We start from the raw sequence: 20,757 nt of genomic DNA, 5'->3' as shown, positions 1-20,757 counted from the left end.
CCCGGGAACCCTGCACCCGCAGATACCAAAATCCATGGCTGCTCAAGTCCCTTATATGAAATGCTGTAGTCTTTGCATGTAACTTAAGGGGATGCTCCCGCAGGCTTTCAATCATCTCCACATTCCTTGTAATTCCTAATACAATGTCGATGCTGTGTAAACAGTTTCAAGTACAGTGTAAATGCTCTATTTATATAGTTGCCAGCAGGAGACAGGCTCCAGTTTTGCTATTAGACCTTTCTGGAATTTTTGGAAGAATATTTTTGATCCATGTATAGAGTCTGGTGCCTTCGGAACTCACAGAGTGCAGGGAGTGAGGGGCACCCCCAAGGGACAGCTGGGGGCTCTTTTGGACATTTTATCTCGGTCAGCCTTTCCGAGTGAGATCGCAGGTCTACAAACAAAATGGTGCCTGCCAGTTCTCCTGCAGAGCTGAAGAGGAGCGTTGGGGCCACCACGGGGAGACTAGGCAAAAGTGGGAGCTGGAGAAGGAAGTTTAAAACTCTCATGTCACTGAACTGAGTTTGAGATGTTTTCTTCTGTATAAAATAAGGGTGTGAATACTTATCTCAATGTTTCAGTCCATGAGTAAATCAAGTACTAATTTTGTCTTTTGAAAGAAATGGAATCATCACATCACTTGTCTGCAGAGAACACATTCCAAGACACCCAGTGGACATCTGTAACCTCACATAGTATCAAACCCTATATACACAATGTTTTTTCTATACAGACACACCTGTGATGCAGTGTGTTTAATCAAAGCACGGTAAGAGACTGGCAACTGAGTCATAGTAACAGCAAAGTGAAAGTGAAGTCACTCGGTCCTGGCTGACTCTTTGCGACCCCACGGACTGCAGCTTACTAGGCTCCTCTGTCCATGGGATTTGCCAGGCAAGAATTCTCGAATGGGCTACCATTTCCTTCTCCACAGGATCTTCCCGGCCCAGGGATGGAACCCGCAGCCTCCAGAATTGCAGTCAGACACTTGAACATCTGAGCCACCAGGGAAAGCATCATTTACCCGGAGTCACGCACACCTATGCCATTCCGAACCCCCTCAACCCACACCCCCGCCATCCACACCCCCCAATCCCCCAACCCCTCACCCCCCCACCCCCCGCCCACCACTCCTACCCCCCCCCAATCCTAACCCCCGCCCCTCACCCCCCCCACAGCCCACCCACCCCTCCTCTTCCCCCACCCCTCCCCCCCTTCCCCCCGACAACAACACTGAACCCACCCATCCTCGCACCTCCCCACGCCCAGCACGCCACCCTAATGCTCCTCCTCCAGCCATTCTGGTGGGCGTTGCCACAGGCACCACGCCTCCCCATCTCTTTGGCCCCTCCAGGCCTCTTCTGGAACTCCGGGAGACCCAAGTCGCTATACCAAGATCTCGCGAGATTTGCTCCGGGAGGAAACAGGAGCTGGGATTGGTTGGGCCACACTGCTGAGTCACCGCTTCTCTCTCCTCAACGTTCAGCAGGGATCACGTGGAGAGGCGCGGCTGCACAAACCGTAAGTTCCCGCCTCGGGTTCCCGGCTTTCCCTCAAGGTGAGCTTAAGCTAGTCCCTTGTTCGCCCCCACAGACCCGCAGTTCTCTTTGCTGCCCTAAAAGGAGTTATGGGACCGCGGGCTGGAGTGAAGGCTGAAGCGGGGGAGGAGCCAGCCGGGGCCACGTGCTCCAGAAAGAGGCCGCGGGACCCGCGCTGTGGACGCAATAATGCAGCGAACCACCGTCTGCCGCCGCTTGGCACTGGACGTGGGGTCCCCTCTGGAGGTGCCAGGGCGTGGTGGGCCGAGCAAGCGGCCGAAATGGGGCTGCGGGATGGTGGTCAGTGTCCTTAGAGGAAGGGCCCTTTGACCCGAGCAGCAGCTCGGGGCTTCCATTGTCCGCTGGTCCGGCCCTGGAGAAATTGCTCAGATTTGGAGATGAGGAGACGCGCAGTCACATGGCGGGGTTGGCCCTCCGGTTTTCAGTGTCTCCTCAGGCTTCCTCAAGACGCATGTTGACGTACCGTCGTCTTACTTATGGAGCATTTTGGTTCTTGCTCTCAGGCTCCGGTGGACACGGGTGACTGAGAGGACAGGAGACCAGGGAAACCAGGTGTGTGAGGGCCTGAGGCCATTGTGAGCTGAACCAGTGCGGGGGGAAGTCATCTTGAGGTAAGCTGATCGATCCCCTTGGCCACCTCTGGTGCCCACTCCGTTCTGGTCATCTTGGAGCTGGGTAGCATCTGGGGCCTGAGGCCCTCAGGGCAGGAGGAGGATGAGCACCGTTTAGTTTCCCAAGGCATTTTCCTAAGAGAGCTTTGGTCCTGCTGTTGTGTTGGAAGAGGCAGCTTCGGCGAGTTGGGGCCCCATTCGCGAAGCCACGGTGAGGTTCCGAACTTGGGAACCTGTGCTTGGGAGGCGGGTTTCAGACGCCAGACACTGGGCCCCTTTGTGGTATTGGGCAAAGGCTGGGTGGCGAGCCTTCTCTGTAAGTGTGGGTCCCCTGGGAGTGAGGTGCTCCTGGAAAGCAAGCACTCAGGCAGTAGAGTGAGTCCTCCAGCTGCAGCTGGAGGAGGCCAGTGGCCAGACGTGAAATGGAGAGAGACCCCGTAGGGCGAGGACGACATTATGCCCTGGGGGTGCTGGGTAGGCCTTGGGCGCCACTGACCCAAGGGCGACCCAGCACACCTGGCTGTAACCCCCAGTATCACTGCTGACTCCAGAGTAGTACACGTGGACCCTCGGTCCCAGAGCTGCAGACTCTTGAGTGTCTGGGTCAGGACCGACTGGGGCCAGGACCCTGAGAGGAGGAAGCTGTGGAAGGAGGAGAGGTCCAGGTCATGAATCCAGGGGAGTTCAGGGCAGGGGGAGAAAAGGGCCAGGCTGGGGCTGCCAGCCAGTCCCTTTCCTGTGCAGACAGAGTGTGATCAGAGCCCAGGCCACGGCAAAGAGTCCCAGAGGTCTGCTTCTGCAGTCCCGGCACCGGACCAGGGTTCCCACACCCTTCATATCTCCTGCCTCACCAGTGGGAGAGGTCTCTGTGCACAGCTGCTCCCCAGATCCTGCCGGTGACACCCCATCAGTGAATCTGCCTACTTGGCCCTGTGCAGGGCAGGCAGTACTGGGAGGTTTCCTGCTGGGAGATGGCCTGAGCCTGAGCCCTTGGGGGACAGCTGTTGAACTGAGGTAAGGTGTAAATCTAGGCCTCTCTGGATTTGTCCCCGAATATTGCACCATTGCCCCATCCTCCTGGATGCCCCGGCAGTACCCTCAGACCCGCTGAGTCCCTAGGCTGTGGTGGATCACGTCCCCTGAAGGGAGGCTCCTGTTCTCTGCTCTAGTAGTCCCTAAGCTTTTCACTGCCCACAAACAGAGTAGGGTATTCCAGTCCTCAGAGAGGTTCCTGGGCACACTGCCCCACCAGATAGGCCCAGGGATGGCTTAGAGAGACCTGGACCTGGCCAGAGGCATCATTCCCGTGTCCGTCTCCGTGGCCCCCTCTGTGACCCTCTCCTGAGCCCCAGCCCTTGCGTGTGAAAAGGAAAAAGGAAACAGCTGATGCTGTTTCAGCGTCACTGAGGTGAGGAAAGTGAAACACTTGGTGATTTAAATTCTGCCGGATAGGAGGTTTTGTCAGTTTGATTGAGAATCCAGCTTCAGGCTCTGATTCCCCATCCCCTACACAAACTTAAATAAAGAGCCTGTTGGTGATAAAAGAAATGAAGATATCTCAGAGGCAAAGATGCCAGCAAATATTGCTTCACTTGGCAGTGATAAAGAAACTCGGAGATAGTATCAGGCCTGAAAGCACAAAGAATGAGCCGGTGAAGCAGATCCAGGCTTAGGAAGTAGGGTGACAGTTGGCCAGGTGGTGCATAGGAAAGATGCTCACCCCCAGTTGTAAGTTATGTGCTGAGAAGAAAGGAAGCAGAGTCGAGAGGACTCCTTGCTGACGTGTTTGCAAAGAAATGAAACACTTTAATTCTCAATGCTTAAGATGGCAGAGTAGTAAAAAAAAAAAAAAAAAATAGCTTTACTATTGTTGATTCTTTAAACATTTACAACCAGTGAATGCTAAAGGAGATCAACCCTGAGTATTCTTTGGAAGGGCTGATGTTGAAGCTGAAGCTCCAAAACGTTGGCCACCTGATGCGAATCTGTCTGTTTGGAAAGAACTCTGACGCTAGGAAGGATGGAAGACAAGAGGAGAAGGGGAAGACAGAGGACGAAATGGATGGATGGCATCCCTGACTCAATAGACATGAGTTTGAGCAATGTCTGGGAGACAGTGAAGGACAGGGAATATTTGTGTGCTCAGGTTCACAGGGTCGCAAAGAGTCAGACAGGACTGAGTGACTGAACAACAACAAAGGTGTCACACAGTTCAGTTAGTGCAACAGGGTTCTTAACGTGAAAAAAAAAACGAAAAAAAACATGGAATGGCCATGGAAAAATATCATCATTGTGCTTAGATTATGAAGGTTGGCTTTGCAGTTTCAGCTGGAGTGGTCACCCCGGTGGGCCTGCTCCAGGGTACAGATCAGGTTTGCCAGTCATTAGTTTTGAGGCTTGCTTGCCTTTCGTTTGTTCAGACACCCTGAGTGGAAGATCATGCCTTTGTTTCTCTTTTTTTTCCCAGTCTTACTGAGATATGAGTAGAATTGTCTCATAGCCCTGGGTAAGTTTAAGGGGTTCAGCATCATGAGTCCACTTACATCCATCCTGCAGTGATGAGTGCAGGGAGTCTAGTGAACGTTCAGCATTTCATTTGGATTCAAAATTAAATAGAGAAAAGTACTTTTTTGGATGAGAACTCTTAGGGCTCACTCTGTTCACTTTTATATCCAACAGAAAACAGCATTAGTTATACTTGTGTTGTATGTCACCTCCTCATACGTACTCCTAGCTAGAGGATGAACATGATCGTTTCACGAGCTGTCCTTCTCAGTCGCTGAGAATGATGTCCCTGCCCCCCGCCGCCAGCCACTTTGTGAATATTAGAAACAGCCCCTCCCAGGCTGCCCGCACCCACTTCTGTCTGAGCCTCTCTCATGTGTGTGTCCAGTCTCAGTGCTCCCTCCGAGTGCCCTTGGAAGTAGGAAGTGGGTACAGCCGCTGACATCTCCCCTAGGCAAAGAGAAACAGAGTCGGACCCTGTGAAACCATGAGGTTTGGTTTTCAGGGCTCCAGTGAGCTCTGGCACCACAGCCCTTCATGTCTCCGGATGGAACAAATATCCCCAGGTCATTCACCTTAACACTTAAGTAAATAAACAATCGTCGGAGCAGAGGTATAGAATTGATACAGGATATGAAGACAGGAGGCAGTTTTCTGAAACGGGTTAACGGGGGGTATCCTGTACTGCACATTAGTGAGGTCTCCTTTGTGTGCAGTTGGGAAGATCCCCTGGAGTGGCAAATGGCAGGCCACTCCCGTATTTTTGCCTAGAGAATCCCATGGACAGAGGAGCCTGGTGGGCCACAGTCCGTGGGGTCCCAAGAAGTCCGACACGACTGAGCGGTTACTGCTTAATACTAGGAAGAAATTGGGCGAGAAGCGAAGTGTTAGAACGGAAGGGATTTATTGAGAGTAGGACACTTGGAAGGTTCCCAAGCGTTGTGTTGCCCTAAGTACTCAGTTACACTTACACCATCAGAGGAAGAGGGGAAGGGGGCGAAGATCTTCTTTTTCTTGAGTAGACAGCACGTTTCTATCATCAGTGCCTCCCCCAGGTAGGGCAGGGAAGTTTCCTTGTCCCTTTCTATATGGTCAGGCTAGGACTATCATAGTTCAGTTCAGTTCAGTTGCTCAGTCGTATGCCACTCTTTGCGACCCCGTGGACCGCAGCACCCTAGACTTCCCTGTCACGTTACTTGGGCAAACTGTTTTCGGGTCTCAGGACAATGCAGGTCTTTGATTTGAAAAAGGCACCTTTCCGTAGGTGATTGTGTTTGGTTTGTCCAGGGCCTGTTTTGGGGAGTCACTACCTTGATGACCACTGGGCAGGTTGTAGGTCTTGTTTTCGGCTATCGTTGTATTGTTCGGGGACGCATTCTGGCCAGAACGTGTCTTGGGGGCCCAAGAGCATGTTGTGGGGGTTATTGACTCACGGAGCTCACTCGGCAGGGTGCAAGTCTCAGGCCAGCACTGTTTTATGGTTTTGGGCCATGTCTCACGCTTGTGTTGCATGGTTTTGTTGCTAAGCAAGTTCGCTTGATTAAAGCAAGCCAAGGTGGCTTTGATGCCAGGCGACTTTGTTTTGCTCTAGGAATCGAGGAAGCCTACGTGTTTCAGAATTTTCCCGTTACTTCCTTGAGTGTCATTCGTCTTATTGTGGTCTCGCAAAACCCTGTAAAGTTTCTTCTCTTATGTACAGTTCCCTCGTGGAGTATCGAGCCAACTGTCTGATCATTCTGTTGTATTATTCCACTACTATCTACCAGCTGGGGATGCTCCCCCCGCCCCCAAGCGCAGGCCGCAGCGCCCTCAGTGATCCCGACACCGCTCGAGCAAATGAGATACAGCTCTGAGAGCCGGGAGACCAGGCCCCTAGTTCTGCTGCCTGGAGTGGACCCTCACCCTCCCATCCCCCGCCCACTCCACCCTACTGCTGCTTTGCCTGTAGAAGCACCAGGCTGAGGAGTAACTGGCTAGAGGTAGGGTGACCTGGACCTCTGGCAAGTCTTCACTGTGGAGGAAGAAGGAGGGAGCCTCTTTTGTTTAGGTCTAGATGTCATTGAATCCGTCTTGCCAAGCACAGGAAGAGGCAGAGGGGGCTCATAGAAAGGGTAGACCTTTCCAGGGTAAGAAGAGATCCAGCTGCAGAGCGGAGGGAGGGCAGACCTACTGGAACTGCAGGTGGGATGTCGTCTGCTGGAGGCTGGGTCCGCAGGGCTTCTGTCAGTCTGGGGCCTCTGAGGACCAACCAGGCTGTGGTCTTCATCCAGAAGCCAGGGAGGGTCATCTTCCAGCATTTCTAGTGCCTCTTTGGGCACAGAGGCATTCCAAAGACCCCCGAGGAAGGCCCTGGGGAGCCGACGGTTTGCCGTCGCAGAAGGAATTGTGCAGCTAGAGAGGGAATGAGCTCTTCCCAACCCCGAAACGAGCTCCGAGGCCGCACCAGCCTGTGAGGTAGAACTGTCCGCCAGGTTGACTCACGCCTCGGTCCCTGGGAGTCGTCCTGGGCCGACCTGACGCTGGGCAGGGAGATCCCGTCTTCATGCCGATGAGCCCCTGGTGCTTCTGTGTCCAGTGAGTCCCCTGCCCAAACGGACTCTGTGGAGCTGGAGGTGGACAGAGGCCTGTCCCCTGCCTGGCCCGGAGAGACTTTCTGGCTGATACTTGCCGTTTTTAGATCATTTGAAGACAGTGGTCCCTCCTGCGTCCTTAGATCTCCTGGATGTTGAGTTCCCGTGGAAACATCCCAAGCCTAGTCCTCTGCTGTTGGCTGTCTGCCCAAGTGCCCGTGAAGTCGGCCAGCTCTCCCTCATGTACAGTGGGGCAGATGCGTCCATCCATCCATCTTCGCCCAGGGGGGTCTTCCGGTTCCTCCTCCGTGGAGCGTGACAGCGTCCTGCCTTGGCTGTCTCGGGCTCTTTCCAGGCTGGAAAGAAAACCAGGGGTGAGCTTCGGCTTCTCTCTGAAGGTTATTTGAGGAAGTGGGGGAGAGTGCCAGGGTCGTCACGGCTGCTCCTTAATCAGGGACTTGATGATTCTCTTGGTTGCGAGGCTTGAGCTCCTGCAGCTGCTTGGTCCAGGTGATTGCTGGAAGGCAAAATGCCCACTAGGCACATTGCAGCTTGACCCTGTTTTAGGGTTTTAGCTCTATTTAAGGGGCAGACACATCTCTGGCTGCTGATGGGGATGGTAGGAATTTGGTGAGTGCCATCTCTAGGAAGTTACCAAACTGCAGCGTGTCCTTCAGGGAAGGCCACCTTCTGGCCCTCCAAACAGAAGAACTGTTGCGGCATCACAAGGCCGATGGTGGAGAGGTTCCGTCCGTCTGTGTTCTGAGACCGCAGCAGAACCAGCGCGTCCGCGAGCCCAGCAGGGGCTGCACCCCAGACCCTCTGATGCAGGCTTTGCACCCCCCTGGGCAGAAAGTCCGTGTTGCTCCCTGTGCTTAATGCAGAGCAGAGGACAAAGGGAATTGTATTTGTGGGCTTCGAGTTGAGCTCCCATCAGAATCTGTGTAGGTGAGAGCCTTAGAGGAGGGAGGGAGAGGGGTGAGGGGTGGGGGTTTCGAAGGCGCTTTGCATTCCTTGTTCACTGGCACTGAGGGAACGTCAGGTTACCCCCCTGCTCTTGGGAGGGAGGCTTTGAAGTTCGTGGTGAAGGTACAGGTCGCTGGACAGAGCCCAGGCTGGGATGTGCATGGGGACGCCTGAGCCTCGTCTTGCCGCCGTTTGCTGACACAGAATTTGTGTCCTTGGCCCACGTTTTATTTCCTTTCAGGAGAGCCCACGACCCTAAGCCCTCAGTGGCTTTCAGGCAGAAGAAGGCGCGTCCCGGGTTTGGCCAGCCGAAAGGGACGCGTCACATTCCTAAATTTAATCTCCTGGCTTCAGGGAGGAAATGGTCTTTGCCTCCAGGGAGGGAGGCAGCGTGGATCTTGGGTTTGCCTTGGGTTTAAGGGATCCACCTGGTCCCTTTGTAGCCACTCCCTCTGCTGGCAATTTGTCAAGCCCAGCCTAAGAGAAGTCGCTGAATTCCTGGAAACGCAACACACGGGACTTGGCTGCTTCCCTTGGTTTCACTCCAAATGTCTGGTCCCTCTGTTCTCCTGGCCAGCTCCTAGGTGTCATTTTGACCTGACCGGTTCCAGGGAAGCCTGGACCCTCAAAAGCTGGAGGACCCACCATCCCTCCATTACACCTCTGTTCCCCCGTGAACGAGCACACGTGTCACGTGTCGCTGTGTGGCGTAATATGATGTGTAAGCGATGGTGTGACACTCGGGAGTCTTACTCTGTCTCTTTTTCTTCTGGGGCGACACCACCGTCCGCACAAAGCTGTCTGAACGTGAACATTTGGGTGATTTTGATGTGGCCCAAACTCCCCCAACGAACGTACCTTCAGGTTGGTTTTCCTCTTTGATATTTTGCTTCTGTGAACAGACAGAGGATCCCATCAGTTGTATGTGGTGAGAAAGTAAACGCCCCACTCAGCCTTTAGCTGGATGGAGATCTAGTAGTAAGATAGCACTTGAGCCGGGAATGGACGTTTCGGCCAGAATCTCAAAAGCGTGCCCTGGAAGGAGAAGACGGTCTCAGGGCTGAGCGCACTGCTCCACGCTGGAGCCTCAGGTTCTGACAGCTGTACCTGCCGGGGTATTCATGGCACAGGCGACACAGGCCACGATCCTGTAGAGAATTTTCTTTGCCTTTCCATTCACCTTGGCAGTTGCACACTTTGCTTTTGCTCCTGCGTGCAGTTTTACGTTTGTCCCAGACTGGTTTCTTCTCTGATTTCCGCCACTTTTACAGACGGTCAAGAACATTTCTTAACCAAGTAGAACTTGGTGGCGGGAGGGATGGGGTAGGACGGGGTGATCGTGAGGGCATGGGTCCGCACCCGACCGCATCTGGGGTCCTAGTTCCCTGGTAAGGATAGAACTCGTGGCCCTGCCGTGAAAGCACCGAGTCCTCCTCACTGAACAGCCAGGGACATTCCTGGAATTGCTTTAACGCAAGACGTCTCATTCGGAGGAGTTTTTGAGTGACGTTGTACACTTGAGTGTGTGAGCAGTGATTATAGTTCATACCAATTTACGGTTTTGTGAATTTACTAGCTTAAAGGGTTCTGGGGGTTTCTTTTTGTTTTAAAAGGTCGAAACTCTTCTCTAAGTCCGTGGAATACCAAAACCAAAATCTGTAGAATATTTTAAAGAGTGCAGGCTTTGTTCAGAATGTGAGCGCTTTGCTCCACTGAACCGAACGGTAGTAAGATTTGTAGAAGAGACGCAGAGTGAAAGGCACGTCTTTTTATCGAGTGACATGACAGCACCCATCGCGTGAGTTACTGGCTGGAGTTTAGAGACAGGCCGTGTTGGGCTAAACTCCTTATTGCTGTTTTCAGCCCTTGGGTAATAATCAGAAGCTTTCTCTGAAGAGAGTGGGGTCAGCTGTCAGACTCCTAGGTATCTGCCGGCCAGCAGGGCTGGGATCAAATGCAGCAGCCAGTAGATACGGGATGGGGCAAGAGGTCACCTTGTCCCTTTGTTGCTGCCGGGAGAGAGGCTCGTCCTGGTGCCAGCGGGGGCCAGAGCTGTGACTTGGTGGCCAGAAGATGTGTCTGACCCTGCCTTGGGTTCCGTGAGGGTGGAGGGACAGCAGGGTCTCCCCGGTTCCTTGGCCGGAGAAGGACCCGCCCCCACCCCTCGCTCTCTGACATCCCCCCAGGACTGGTTCCGGAGTAGGTGCTTCAGGATGGGCGTCTGGGCGCCCCCCCGCCGACTCCTGGAGCTGGCCGGCCAGAGCCTGCTGCAGAACGAGGCCTTGGCCGTCGCGGCCCTGGAGGAGCTGCCCGTGGAGCTCTTCCCTCCGCTGTTTACGGCGGCCTTTGCCGGGAGGCACACCCATGCCGTGAAGGCGATGGTGCAGGCCTGGCCCTTTGCCTGCCTCCCTCTGGGCGCCCTGATGAAGGACCACGAGCCTCATCTGGAGACCTTCCAGGCTGCACTCGACGGCCTGGACCTCCTGCTTGCTGAGGAGGTCCGCCCCAGGTAAGGTCGACCTGGCAGACTGGTGGGGCCTGGGGGTGTGAGCAAGATGCAGCCAGGCCAGGAGGATGACCTGGGAACAGGCGTTCGGGGGGAGAGGACTGGTTGAGGGGACAAAAGGCACGTGGTTCCCCCCCCGCCCCCCCACAGTGTGCCTTAAAGCGGGGACCAAGGCGGGCCCGGCAGCCAGAGGATCTGTGGCGTGTGGAGTGCAGCGCCCTCGCGGGGTCCTGCTGCCCGTCGGCCCCTGCGCAGCTCAGTGTGTCCCCCTCGGCCCCGCAGGCGGTGGAAGCTGCAGGTGCTGGACTTGCGCCGCAACGCCCACCAGGACTTCTGGACCCTGTGGTGTGGCATCAAGGCCAGCGTGTGCTCGCTGCTGGAGCCCGAGCCGGCCCAGCCCATGCAGAAGGCGCGCAGGGTGGAGGCGCAGGCGGGGCTGAAGCCGGCGCGGGCCCCTGTGGAGGTGCTGGTCGACCTGTGCCTCAAGGAGGACACGCTGGACGAGACCCTCAGCTACCTGTTGAAGAAGGCCAAGCAGAGGAGGAGCCTGCTGCACCTGCGCTGCCAGAAGCTGAGAATCTTCACCGTCCCCGTGCAGAGCATCAGGAGGATCCTGAAGCTGGTGCAGCTGGACTCCATCCAGGACCTGGAGGTGAACTGCACCTGGAAGCTGGCCACGCTGGGCAGGTTCCTGCCGCACCTGGGCCGGATGGGCAACCTGCGCCGGCTGCTGCTGTCGCGCGTGCGCCTGTTGCCGCACACCGCCCCCGCCCGGGAGGCGCACTGCGTCCGCCAGCTCACCGCCCAGTTCCTGAACCTGCCCCACCTGCAGGAGCTCTCCCTGGACTCCATCTCCTTCCTCGAGGGCCGCCTGCACCAGGTGCTCAGGTGAGGCGTGGCGCCAGGTCCGCAGACCAGAACCGGCCTGTCTCGTTTCGTGGCCGCTGGGGACATTGCCAGGGTGCACGGGTCGCTGGGAAGTCCTCAGGGTGCCGCCGCTCTGTCCGCGGGCGTCTGGTCAGGTCACCTCCCTGGTCAGGGTCAGAGGCGTGGCCTGGGTTAGACGTTGTCAAAGGGGACTTCTTGCTGGCCGTGCACATAGTCGGGGTCAGGTGTGACGCCCTTGGGCGTTCTTTCCGAGAGAGCGCTGTCTTAGCGGAGACGATGACAGAGAAGTCGGCGAGAAGGACGTCGGTCCATCAGGCGTGAGGTTAGAAGTCCGAAGCGCTGTCTCTCCCTCGCACCCGCCGCTTCTGTCCTGAGCTGGTTTAGGCTCCAGGTGAGCTTTGGGAAGTGGGTGATTCTGGAGATGACAAGGAGGGATCAGGCGGGGAAAATTGTGGCTCCTAAGCAGTCCAGAGAAGAGAAAAGGTCCCACGAGCATCATTGTTGAAGTGGCTCCATTCTCTTCCAGTCCAAATGACAAGCATTATTTTCCTTTCCGACTTCTGAATACGTAGGAAATCCTCAGTATCAGGTTGTCGCTCTGCCTTGAACACAGTGATAAAAGCTGAGAGGATGCAGCCTAGTGTGGCCATATGAATGAGTTGCATTGATTCTCTTTGTGGCAGCTGCAGAGTCCAAGCATTAGCGGTAAATATGTTCACCGGGAAACCAGAAAAAGGAAAGAAGAAAAAAAAGGAGATGGACGGTCTGGGAACCGTCCAGGGGATATTCGGCCAGTGATGGTGTGGAACCCCAGCCCACGTCCACTGCATCCAGCCTGCTGTTGCATTCAACTAGTCGTGTCTTGTAAAACCACCCTAATTCCTGCTACCCCAATACTAATAAGCTGACGTAGGCAAATAACACTTGTTTCCTGTTTGTTTCCCACACGGAAAATAGTTCATCATTTTGTGCAGGGGGAGGTCATACCCCAGTGAGCATGACCTTCCCCCCGGAAGAGCCCCTGCCTTCCCGTCAAGAAGGGGAGAGGCCAGCCCCGAGCCAGTGAGATGCCCTGCGTTGCGGTGAAACAGGCCTCTCCTCCCCACGTCCTTCGGCCCGCCACCTCTGCCCCTGGGACTGACTGCCCTGTGTCTCCCCCAGGTGCCTGAAGACCCCTCTGGAGACCCTGTGCATCAGCAACTGCCTGATTTCGGAGTCAGACCTGACGTACCTGTCGCAGTGCCCAAGCGTCAGCCTCCTGAAGGACCTGGGGCTCAGCGGGGTCAACCTGACCAGCCTCAGCCTGGAGCCCCTGCAGGTCCTGATCGAGAGGACCTCGGCCACCCTGCAGGACCTGGACCTGGACGAGTGCGGCATCGTGGACTCCCAGTTCAGCGCCCTCCTGCCCTCCCTGAGCCGCTGCTCCCAGCTCACCACCTTCCGCTTCTGCGGCAACCCCATCTCCATGTCCGTGCTGGAGAGCCTGCTGCAGCACACCGTGGGGCTGAGCAAGCTGAGTCTGGTGCTGTACCCCGCACCCCTGGAGAGCTATGAGGATGTGCGCGGCACCCTGCACCCGGGCCTCCTGGCTCAGCTGCACGCCCGGCTCAGGCAGCTGGTGCGCACGTCTGGGCGGGCCAGCACGGTCTGGTTCAGCTCCAACACCTGTCCCCACTGCGGTGACGAGATCTTCTACGGCATCTGGCCCATCCTGTGCCCCTGCTACATGCCCGCCTAGCCCAGGTCACGAGTTGCAGGCTTTGTCCCTGGCACCGGGACACTGCCACCCAGACCTCAGTGCATCTAGAAGGAAGACAAACCACAGTTTCAGACAGTTGTTCAGTGCATGGGGGAAAAGGAAAGGTGATATAGAGTGGGCGGGGAGGGAGGGGTTGGTGGTATTCTTTGGAGAGATGTGCTCCGACCAAGTTGGAAATGTGAATCTGAACTCTGGAGGCGGGGTTTTGGGCTTGGGAGGTTGTTGGCGTCATTACCCCCGTGTTGGATTGTTAACAGAGAAATAAAGGGAAGTTCAGTGTGAATCATTTGGGGTCCTCTGTCATCTGTGTCCATGATTTTCCCCTTTAAACTCGTGAGTCTTCCTGTTGGTGGTTAAATAAAAGGGCCTGAGCGTGAGTGGGGCCTAGATGCGCTCCGATAGGCAAGGATCGGCTACAGGAGTTCAGGGCCCTGTTTGCCCACTCCGTGTGGTTCTCATTTCCAGGGCATCCACGTCCTCACTCGTTTCGGAGGCTGTTCGATCTGTCGTCATAATACGAGGTGCGTCCTCAGGGCCTGCAACGAACTAAGTGTCCAGGAGCGAGCACCGCTGGAGGGGACCGTCTTCCCACGGGACCCTCGCTGCTAACCCCACCCAGGCCCTGGACTCCGGCATTTTCCCCGGTGGATCCAGCAGATGCCAAGCCTCCATCTCAGCCCCCGGGCGGTGCCAAGACGGGTTCACTGTGCAAAGTCAGGCCCGGGGTCCTGGGGGATATTCACCCTCAGACCATCTGGAGCCTCTGGGAGCCAGCAGCCCGTTCCCACTTTCCCACTGCTCCTCCGTATCTGCCACTTTGGGACTCCGTGGACCGTAGGCAGCCGGGCTTCTCTGCCCAATGCATTCTACAGGCGAGAATACTGCAGTGGGTAGCCAGCCGTCCTCTTTTCCAGGACATCTCCCCGACCCAGGGATTGAACTTGGGTCTCCCGCCCCCCACCACTCATATTCCTTTCCTGGCTGCAGACCCAAACGCCTTCCAGTACATTCATCTGCTCTCAAGCCATCGACACAAAGCTGCTGTCCTCCTTCCTGGAAACCTTCCCTGCAGAAGAGGTTGAACTCATGTCCTCTGCTTCTTCGTAACCTAACATGGGAAGGCTTTTCTGTACATCTGTTGATAAGCTTCAGTGTGTTCTGCTGGACAACAGTGGTTTCTCTTCCTTCTTTTTTTTTTTTTTTCACATAAAACACATACTCCCCTTCACATGCAGGGTGGTTTGAGCACAGGCCTCGCTCTGTTCTCACGGGGTTCTGTCCCTCACAGTCTAGGAGAGAAGTAAGAGAAATCGGGGCCAGAAAGAGTTGGGCGGGGACCTTTAGCAGCAGTGGTCTGCAAGACGTGGTCCACAGGAGCAGGCTGCATCCTGGAAAATCTGGGCCGGTGGGCATTTGTTGATGGGTGGGAGTCACCTGGGAGCTGAGTCATCACCTGCATACCCCCTACCTGTCCTTGAAGTGAGCCCTCTCTAGGGACCCCGATGTAAAGAATGTGTTAAAGTACTAAGGTGGCCACCAGAAATAGCACAGACTTAAACAAGAGGAAGCGTTTTTCTCCCGGTTCTGGAGGCCGGAAATGTAGGATCAAGGTGTTGACAGTGTGGTGCCTCCGCAGGTCTCTTTCTTTGATGTGCAGACAGCTGCATTCTCGTGTCCTCCTGTCTCTTCATGTCCAATCATGCTTGACGTCTTCTTGAGTGTCCTAATTTCCTCTTTTGTTTGTTTGTTTGTTTGTTTGTTTGTTTGATTTCCTGGGCGAGGTGCTTTGCTTCTGGGTCTTAGTTGCAGACCAGGGATTGACTTTGGGTCCTTGGCAGTGAAAGCTCTGAGCCCTAACCCCTGGCTTGCCAGGGGTCGTCCTCTCTCTTCTTATATAGACAACCATCAGATTGGACTAGGGCTCACCCTGGTGACCTCGTTTGAACTTCATCACCTCGTTAACGATACCATCTCCAAATACGGTAACATTCCAAAGTGTTGGGGGTTAGGACTTCTACAGATAGTTTTCAAACATGTATTGCTTTATTTGACTGCACCCGGTGTTAGTTGTGGCAGGTGGGGTCTTCGGTCTTCCGGGCAGCACGTGGGATCTAGTTCCCTGACCAGGGACCGCAGCCCAGGCCCCTGCACTGGGAGTGCAGGGTCTTAGCCACTGGACCATTGTGAAAGTCCCCTCAACATATGGATTTTGCAGGACACAATGAAGCCCCAAACAGGGTTGATGGTAGGGTGATTTGCCCGGCTACACATTTGCACCCTACCTGCTCCTGAGAAAAATCTGAGACCTTTAATAACGTTGACTCCCTGGTCCCAGTTGTGGAGATACTGATTCTGTGGGTGTGGAGTAAGATCGGCAGAAGCAACCAGAGCATCAGTACTTTGCAAAAGCTCTCTGGGGCTCGCTGTTTAATGTGGACACCTTAAGCAGCCCGGGCAGCACCTGGAGTTGTGAGAAACTCAGACTCTCAGGCCCTAAGTGCAACCGTTGGACGAGAATGTGTTTTTGCACAAGATACTTAGGCAATTCCTTAGATTCCCTGAGGCTTAAGAAGCACAGCCCGGGAGATTTGAGAGCGTGGCCCAAACCGAGAAGTTTGGATCCCGATCTCTGGGCTTTGCTCATACCCTACCTTCCTTCAATACCAAGAACATCCCGAAGGCCCGAGAGAGGCTGCACGTGTCCTAGAATCTCGGAAGGGTGGCGGGGAGGATGAGGCTCCCAGCTCGAGCTACAGCATCTGATGGGTTTATTGAATTACCAATAACCCGCTCCTCCCAAGGCAGGTGCTCAGTGTGTCCCATAGAGAAAAAAATGAATCGCTTTCCCTCGACCCTCAGGGTGTCCTGAAGGCGTAGATTCTTGGGTATTTTAAACATGTGCTTATTGTGGTTTGGGCTCCCGTTGTGGCTCAGCTGGTAAAGAATCTGCCTGCAATGTGGGAGACCTAAGTTTGATCCCTGGGTTGGGAAGATCCCCTGGAGAGGGGAAAGGCTACCCACTCCAGTACTCTAGCTTGTAGGATTCCACGGACTGGATAGTCCACGCCGTCCACAAGGGTCGGACACCGTGGAGCGACTTTCAGCGTCACCCTTGTGGTTTAGTTGCTAAGTTGTGTCTGACTCTTTTGGGAGCCCGGAGACTGTAGCCTGCCAGGCTCCTCTGTCCATGGGATTTCCCAGGCAAGAATACTGGAGTGGTTTGTCCTTTCTTCCTCCAGGGCATCTTTCCGACCCAGAGAATGAACCCGGGTCTCCTGCATTAACAGGTGGATTCTTTGCTGCTGCGCCACCAGACATCAAACTTTCCCACAGTATTGGAGGGTTTTACTCCCTGGGACCCGCTTCACTTCAGAATCAAGGAGGGGGGCAAACATTGCCTTTTCAGATTCCCGGGCCCCCCCTCCTCTGGCAGTTTGAGTTTCTTAGTTCTGATATGCAGCCCTGGAATCTCAATGTTTAACAAGGTCCCAGGTGATTCTGAGATTTGAGCAATCTTTAGAAGCACACGAAAGTGAAAGTGTTAGTCATCCAGTTGTGTTCGACTCTTTGCAAACCCAAGGATCCTGGCTCCCCAGGCTCCTCTGTCCGTGGAATTCTCCAGGCAAGAATACTGGAGTGGACAGCCCTTCTCTTCTCCAGGAGATCTTCCCGACCCAGGGATCAAAGCCCGGTCTCCTGTACTGCAGGCAGATTTTTTTTTTTTTTTTTTTTTTACTGTCTGAGCCATCAGGGAAGCCCAGCAGCATAAATAGGGAGTCACAATTTTCCTTCCTATCCCCTAAGTTTGTGCAAACCTTTTAAAATTGACATCGACTTTTTTTTTTTTTTTTGTCATAAGCCTAGGCACTGCAAAGGATGTAGTTTTTGGCATACAATAAAAATAAACCCTTTAAGTACATAAAACTAGGAATTCCCGGGCAAACCCGTGGGTAGTGCTCAATGCTTTCACTCTGGCGTCCTGGGTTCAGTCCCTGGTCAGGAAACTAAGATCCTGCAGCCAGTCTCATGGGATGTCCATAAATAAATAAAACTGTTAATGCCATGCTTTCAAATATATCCAGAAGAATGATGTAAACCGCATAGAGTTGTTTTATGTATTAATTTTTATTGACTTATTTGGCTGCCTCGGGTCTTAGTTGTGGCATGCGGGATCCTTTGTCCGTTCTACTGCCCTCTGGCATGTGGGATCTTAGTTCCTTAGAACCACGGATCAAACCCGCGTTGCCTGCATTGGAAGGCAGATTCTCAATCACTGGACCCCCAGGGAAGTCCCCAGCCTTGGGTTTTGATACTCACCAACTTTGGAGAAGGACATGGCAACCCACTCCGGCACTTTTGCCTGGAGAATTCCATGGTTAGAGGAGCCTGGCTGGCTACAGTCCATGGGGTCACAAAGAGTCAGACAGGACTGAGCAGCTAGGCACAGCACTCACCATCGACCATCTTGCTGCTAAGTCGCTTCAGTTGTGTTCGACTCTGTGCGACCCTATAGATGGAAGCCCACCAGGCTCCCCCGTCCCTGGGATTCTCCAGGCAAGAACACTGGAAGGGGCCGCCATTTCCTTCTTCAATGTGTGAAAGGGAAAAGTGAAAGTGAAGTCACTCAGTCGTGTCCGACTCGCAGCGACCCCATGGACTGCAGCCTACCAGGATCGGCCGCCATCCATGGGATTTTCCAGGCAAGAGTACCGGAGTGGGGTGCCATTGCCTTCTCCAACCAACCATCTTACAAGAGTATAAAACGAGCTCTTTCTAATGCTCAGGTGTTTATTCTTTTTTCTTGCTTCATTGAGATGTCATGGGCATATATTGTGTGAATTTAAGAGGAACACATGTTGATTTGATAAGAAAGGTATTTTTGATGTTATATCTGGTTAAAGCACTTGAGATCACGTTCATTAGCGAACTTCATTTGGGTTCTAATTCCGTGGCTCTGTTACCTTATAAGGACTGGAAATACACATATTTCTTCCCTGAAACCTTCCCTCCCCCTAAGAATCTGTGTGCAGAGGGCTGTAAAGGCAGTGGAAGGGAAAGCTTGAGATATAACCTAGGTGGCGCAAAGGGGAAGGAGAGAGAAGAGGGGGCTCGAGGGAGGAAGGTAGAAGGATGCGGACCAGGGTGTGAACTGACAGCCCTGACGTGGTTTAAGAAAGCATGAGCCCCTGCCTAAGAAAAGCTCCCGGGGTTCAGCAGGAAGATCCACAGTGAGGACAGCGGCAATCCAGGGGGTGCTGCGTCTTCAAGTGCAGATCACTTGGGAGTAGGCTTGCTTCCTGTCCCCCTCACCCTGCCCACCGCCCCACCCACCACCCCAGCCCCTTGCTCCTGGAAGACAACAAGGGTTTCTTATTTGCCGCTGGAGAATTTTCTGGCATTGAAAGAGGACCCCTGCCTTTTTAGGTTCCTGACATCAGCCCGAGGTCTGTGGGAATCGCTGTGTGGACCACCTTCCCCTGCCCTTAAGCTACTGAACCCCAAATAAATAAAGATGCAGATTGAAATTGGAGATGAGGTGGTGGGCCGCTGGATGCCCGAGAGGCAAGTGGGGACTCTCACCACACTGATGTGGTGAGAAAACAGCCCCTGGCCGGGGCCCTGAAACCCCACCCACATTCATTCCTCTCTCTAGCAATTTGGTCCAAAGGTTTCTACTTGAAAGATCCTCTGGGGAAAAAGTGGTTCAGAAACCTGAGTGGAGCCTGGTTTGGATACTATGCATTGGATTAGAATGGGCTTTAAAAGGCTTGGAATCTCCTGATACAGCCTCACTGAGACAAGGCTTTTGGAGAGCCAGGTAGGACTTCCATGGACACAGGACACAGGACATGGTGCTGGTATTTCCAGGGAAATCTCTCTGTGAGGTGGAGACATAGACACTCCGGTTTCACCCTCCACTGAGGCTCAAGAGTGGGAAGTGTTTGCCCCCACTCAGTCAACTGGACTGATGAGCCATGGGGTTTGGAATGCTTCATTTTGGTCTCTGCAGCAATGAGCCTGTAAAATTTCTGCGTAGTGGGCTAGAGCGTAGCCAGGCATTAAGAGCCACGGGGTCACTGCCATTAGCAGTGTGAAACAGCCTCGGGCAGCGGCAAAGGTTCACGGCTCTGTTCCAATAAAACTTTATTTGTGACCCTGAAATTTAGATATCCTCTAATTCTCACACCTCACAAAATATTCCTTGGTTTCCCCCCCAAATTACAAAAAATGTAAAAATGTGAAACGTATTTTTAAAAGTTAAAAAAAAAAAAAAAACCTAAAACATAAAACTCATTCTTAGCTTGTTGGTGGGAGGAAAAGAAACCAAAAAACAGGAGGCAAGGCAGTTTGTCAATCTCTGTCTAATTGAATTACCAATAAATAACCTGCTCCTCCCAAGGCAGCTAGCATCCCATTAGTGACTTGTGACATGTATTTAGTAGGCTGGATTCTGCTTATGAAAAAATAAAAAATTTCATAAATCTAAGATGACATCAGCTGTAAGATACAACAGCACTCTTTTTTTTTTTTTTTTTCACCACACACTTTTCCATGTGGGATCATAAATCCCTGACCAGGGACTGAACCAATGCCCCCTGGAATAGAAGTGAGGAGTCTTAAATATGGGATCATCAGTGAAGCCCCACAGCATTGTTCCTCATGCCAATATAAAATATATATTTACTGACATATGTATGGGTGTGCACTCAGTTGCTTCAGTCAGGTTTGACTCTCTGCAACCCTACGGACTGTAGCCGAGCAGACTCCTCTGTCCATAGGATTCTTCAGGCAGGAATACCGGAGTGGGTTGCCATGCCTTCCTCCAGGGGTCTTCCTGACCCAGAGATGGAACCTGCATCTCTTATGTCTTCTGCCTTGGCAGGAGGGTCCTTTACTTCTAGGGCCACCATTTACGCAAAGCCAAACAAACTATGATATGCCACTGATTAATTTAGAAAGATGGTAACAAAAACCCTGTGTACGAGACAGCAAGAGAGACACCGATGTATAGATCAGTCTGATGGACTCTGTGGGAGAGGGAGAGGGTGGGGAGATTTGGGAGAATAGCATTGAAACGTGTATAATATCATGTATGAAACGAGTCGCCAGTCCAGGTTCAATGCACGGTACTGGATGCTTGGGGCTGGTGCACTGGGACGACCCAGAGGGAGGGTAGGGGAGGGAGGAGGGAGGAGGGTTCAGGATGGGGAACGCGGGTATACCTGTGGCGGATTCATTTCGATATTTGGCAAAACTAATACAATATTGTAATGTTTAAAAATAAAATAAAAGTTAAAAAAAAAAAACACAAAAAAAAACGTGATGGATCTGCCTTCAGAAATGGTCAAATGTAAACTTCAGAATGTCCCTTAATGGCAATGAAACGTGGTAA

The 20,757-nt window shown here is 53.5% G+C and overlaps 1 protein-coding gene across 7 annotated transcripts; it reads left to right on the top strand.

Annotated features, from left to right (window-relative positions):
- Nucleotides 1-1,336: 1,336 nt before the first annotated feature.
- On the top strand, nt 1,337-13,647 carry LOC132344519 (melanoma antigen preferentially expressed in tumors-like). Of its 7 annotated transcripts, XM_059884168.1 has the most exons (7): nt 1,337-1,521; nt 2,063-2,170; nt 7,389-7,619; nt 9,009-9,075; nt 10,398-10,720; nt 11,000-11,605; nt 12,767-13,647. In XM_059884168.1, exons 4-7 carry the CDS (start codon nt 9,040-9,042, stop codon nt 13,341-13,343), a joined length of 1,542 nt encoding a protein of 513 aa, XP_059740151.1. In that variant the 5' UTR covers nt 1,337-1,521; nt 2,063-2,170; nt 7,389-7,619; nt 9,009-9,039; the 3' UTR covers nt 13,344-13,647. The 7 variants fall into 7 exon arrangements, with proteins under 7 accessions (XP_059740151.1, XP_059740147.1, XP_059740149.1 ...); XM_059884164.1 differs by lacking the exon at nt 7,389-7,619 and having other exon boundaries at nt 1,338-1,521; XM_059884166.1 differs by lacking the exon at nt 7,389-7,619 and having other exon boundaries at nt 1,338-1,558.
- Nucleotides 13,648-20,757: the final 7,110 nt, after the last annotated feature.

Source organism: Bos taurus, chromosome Y, assembly GCF_002263795.3.
Source record: "Bos taurus isolate L1 Dominette 01449 registration number 42190680 breed Hereford chromosome Y, ARS-UCD2.0, whole genome shotgun sequence".
Lineage (NCBI taxonomy): Eukaryota > Metazoa > Chordata > Mammalia > Artiodactyla > Bovidae > Bos > Bos taurus.
Note: the sequence above shows the minus strand (reverse complement) of the source record. Positions and strands in the feature narration are given on the sequence as shown.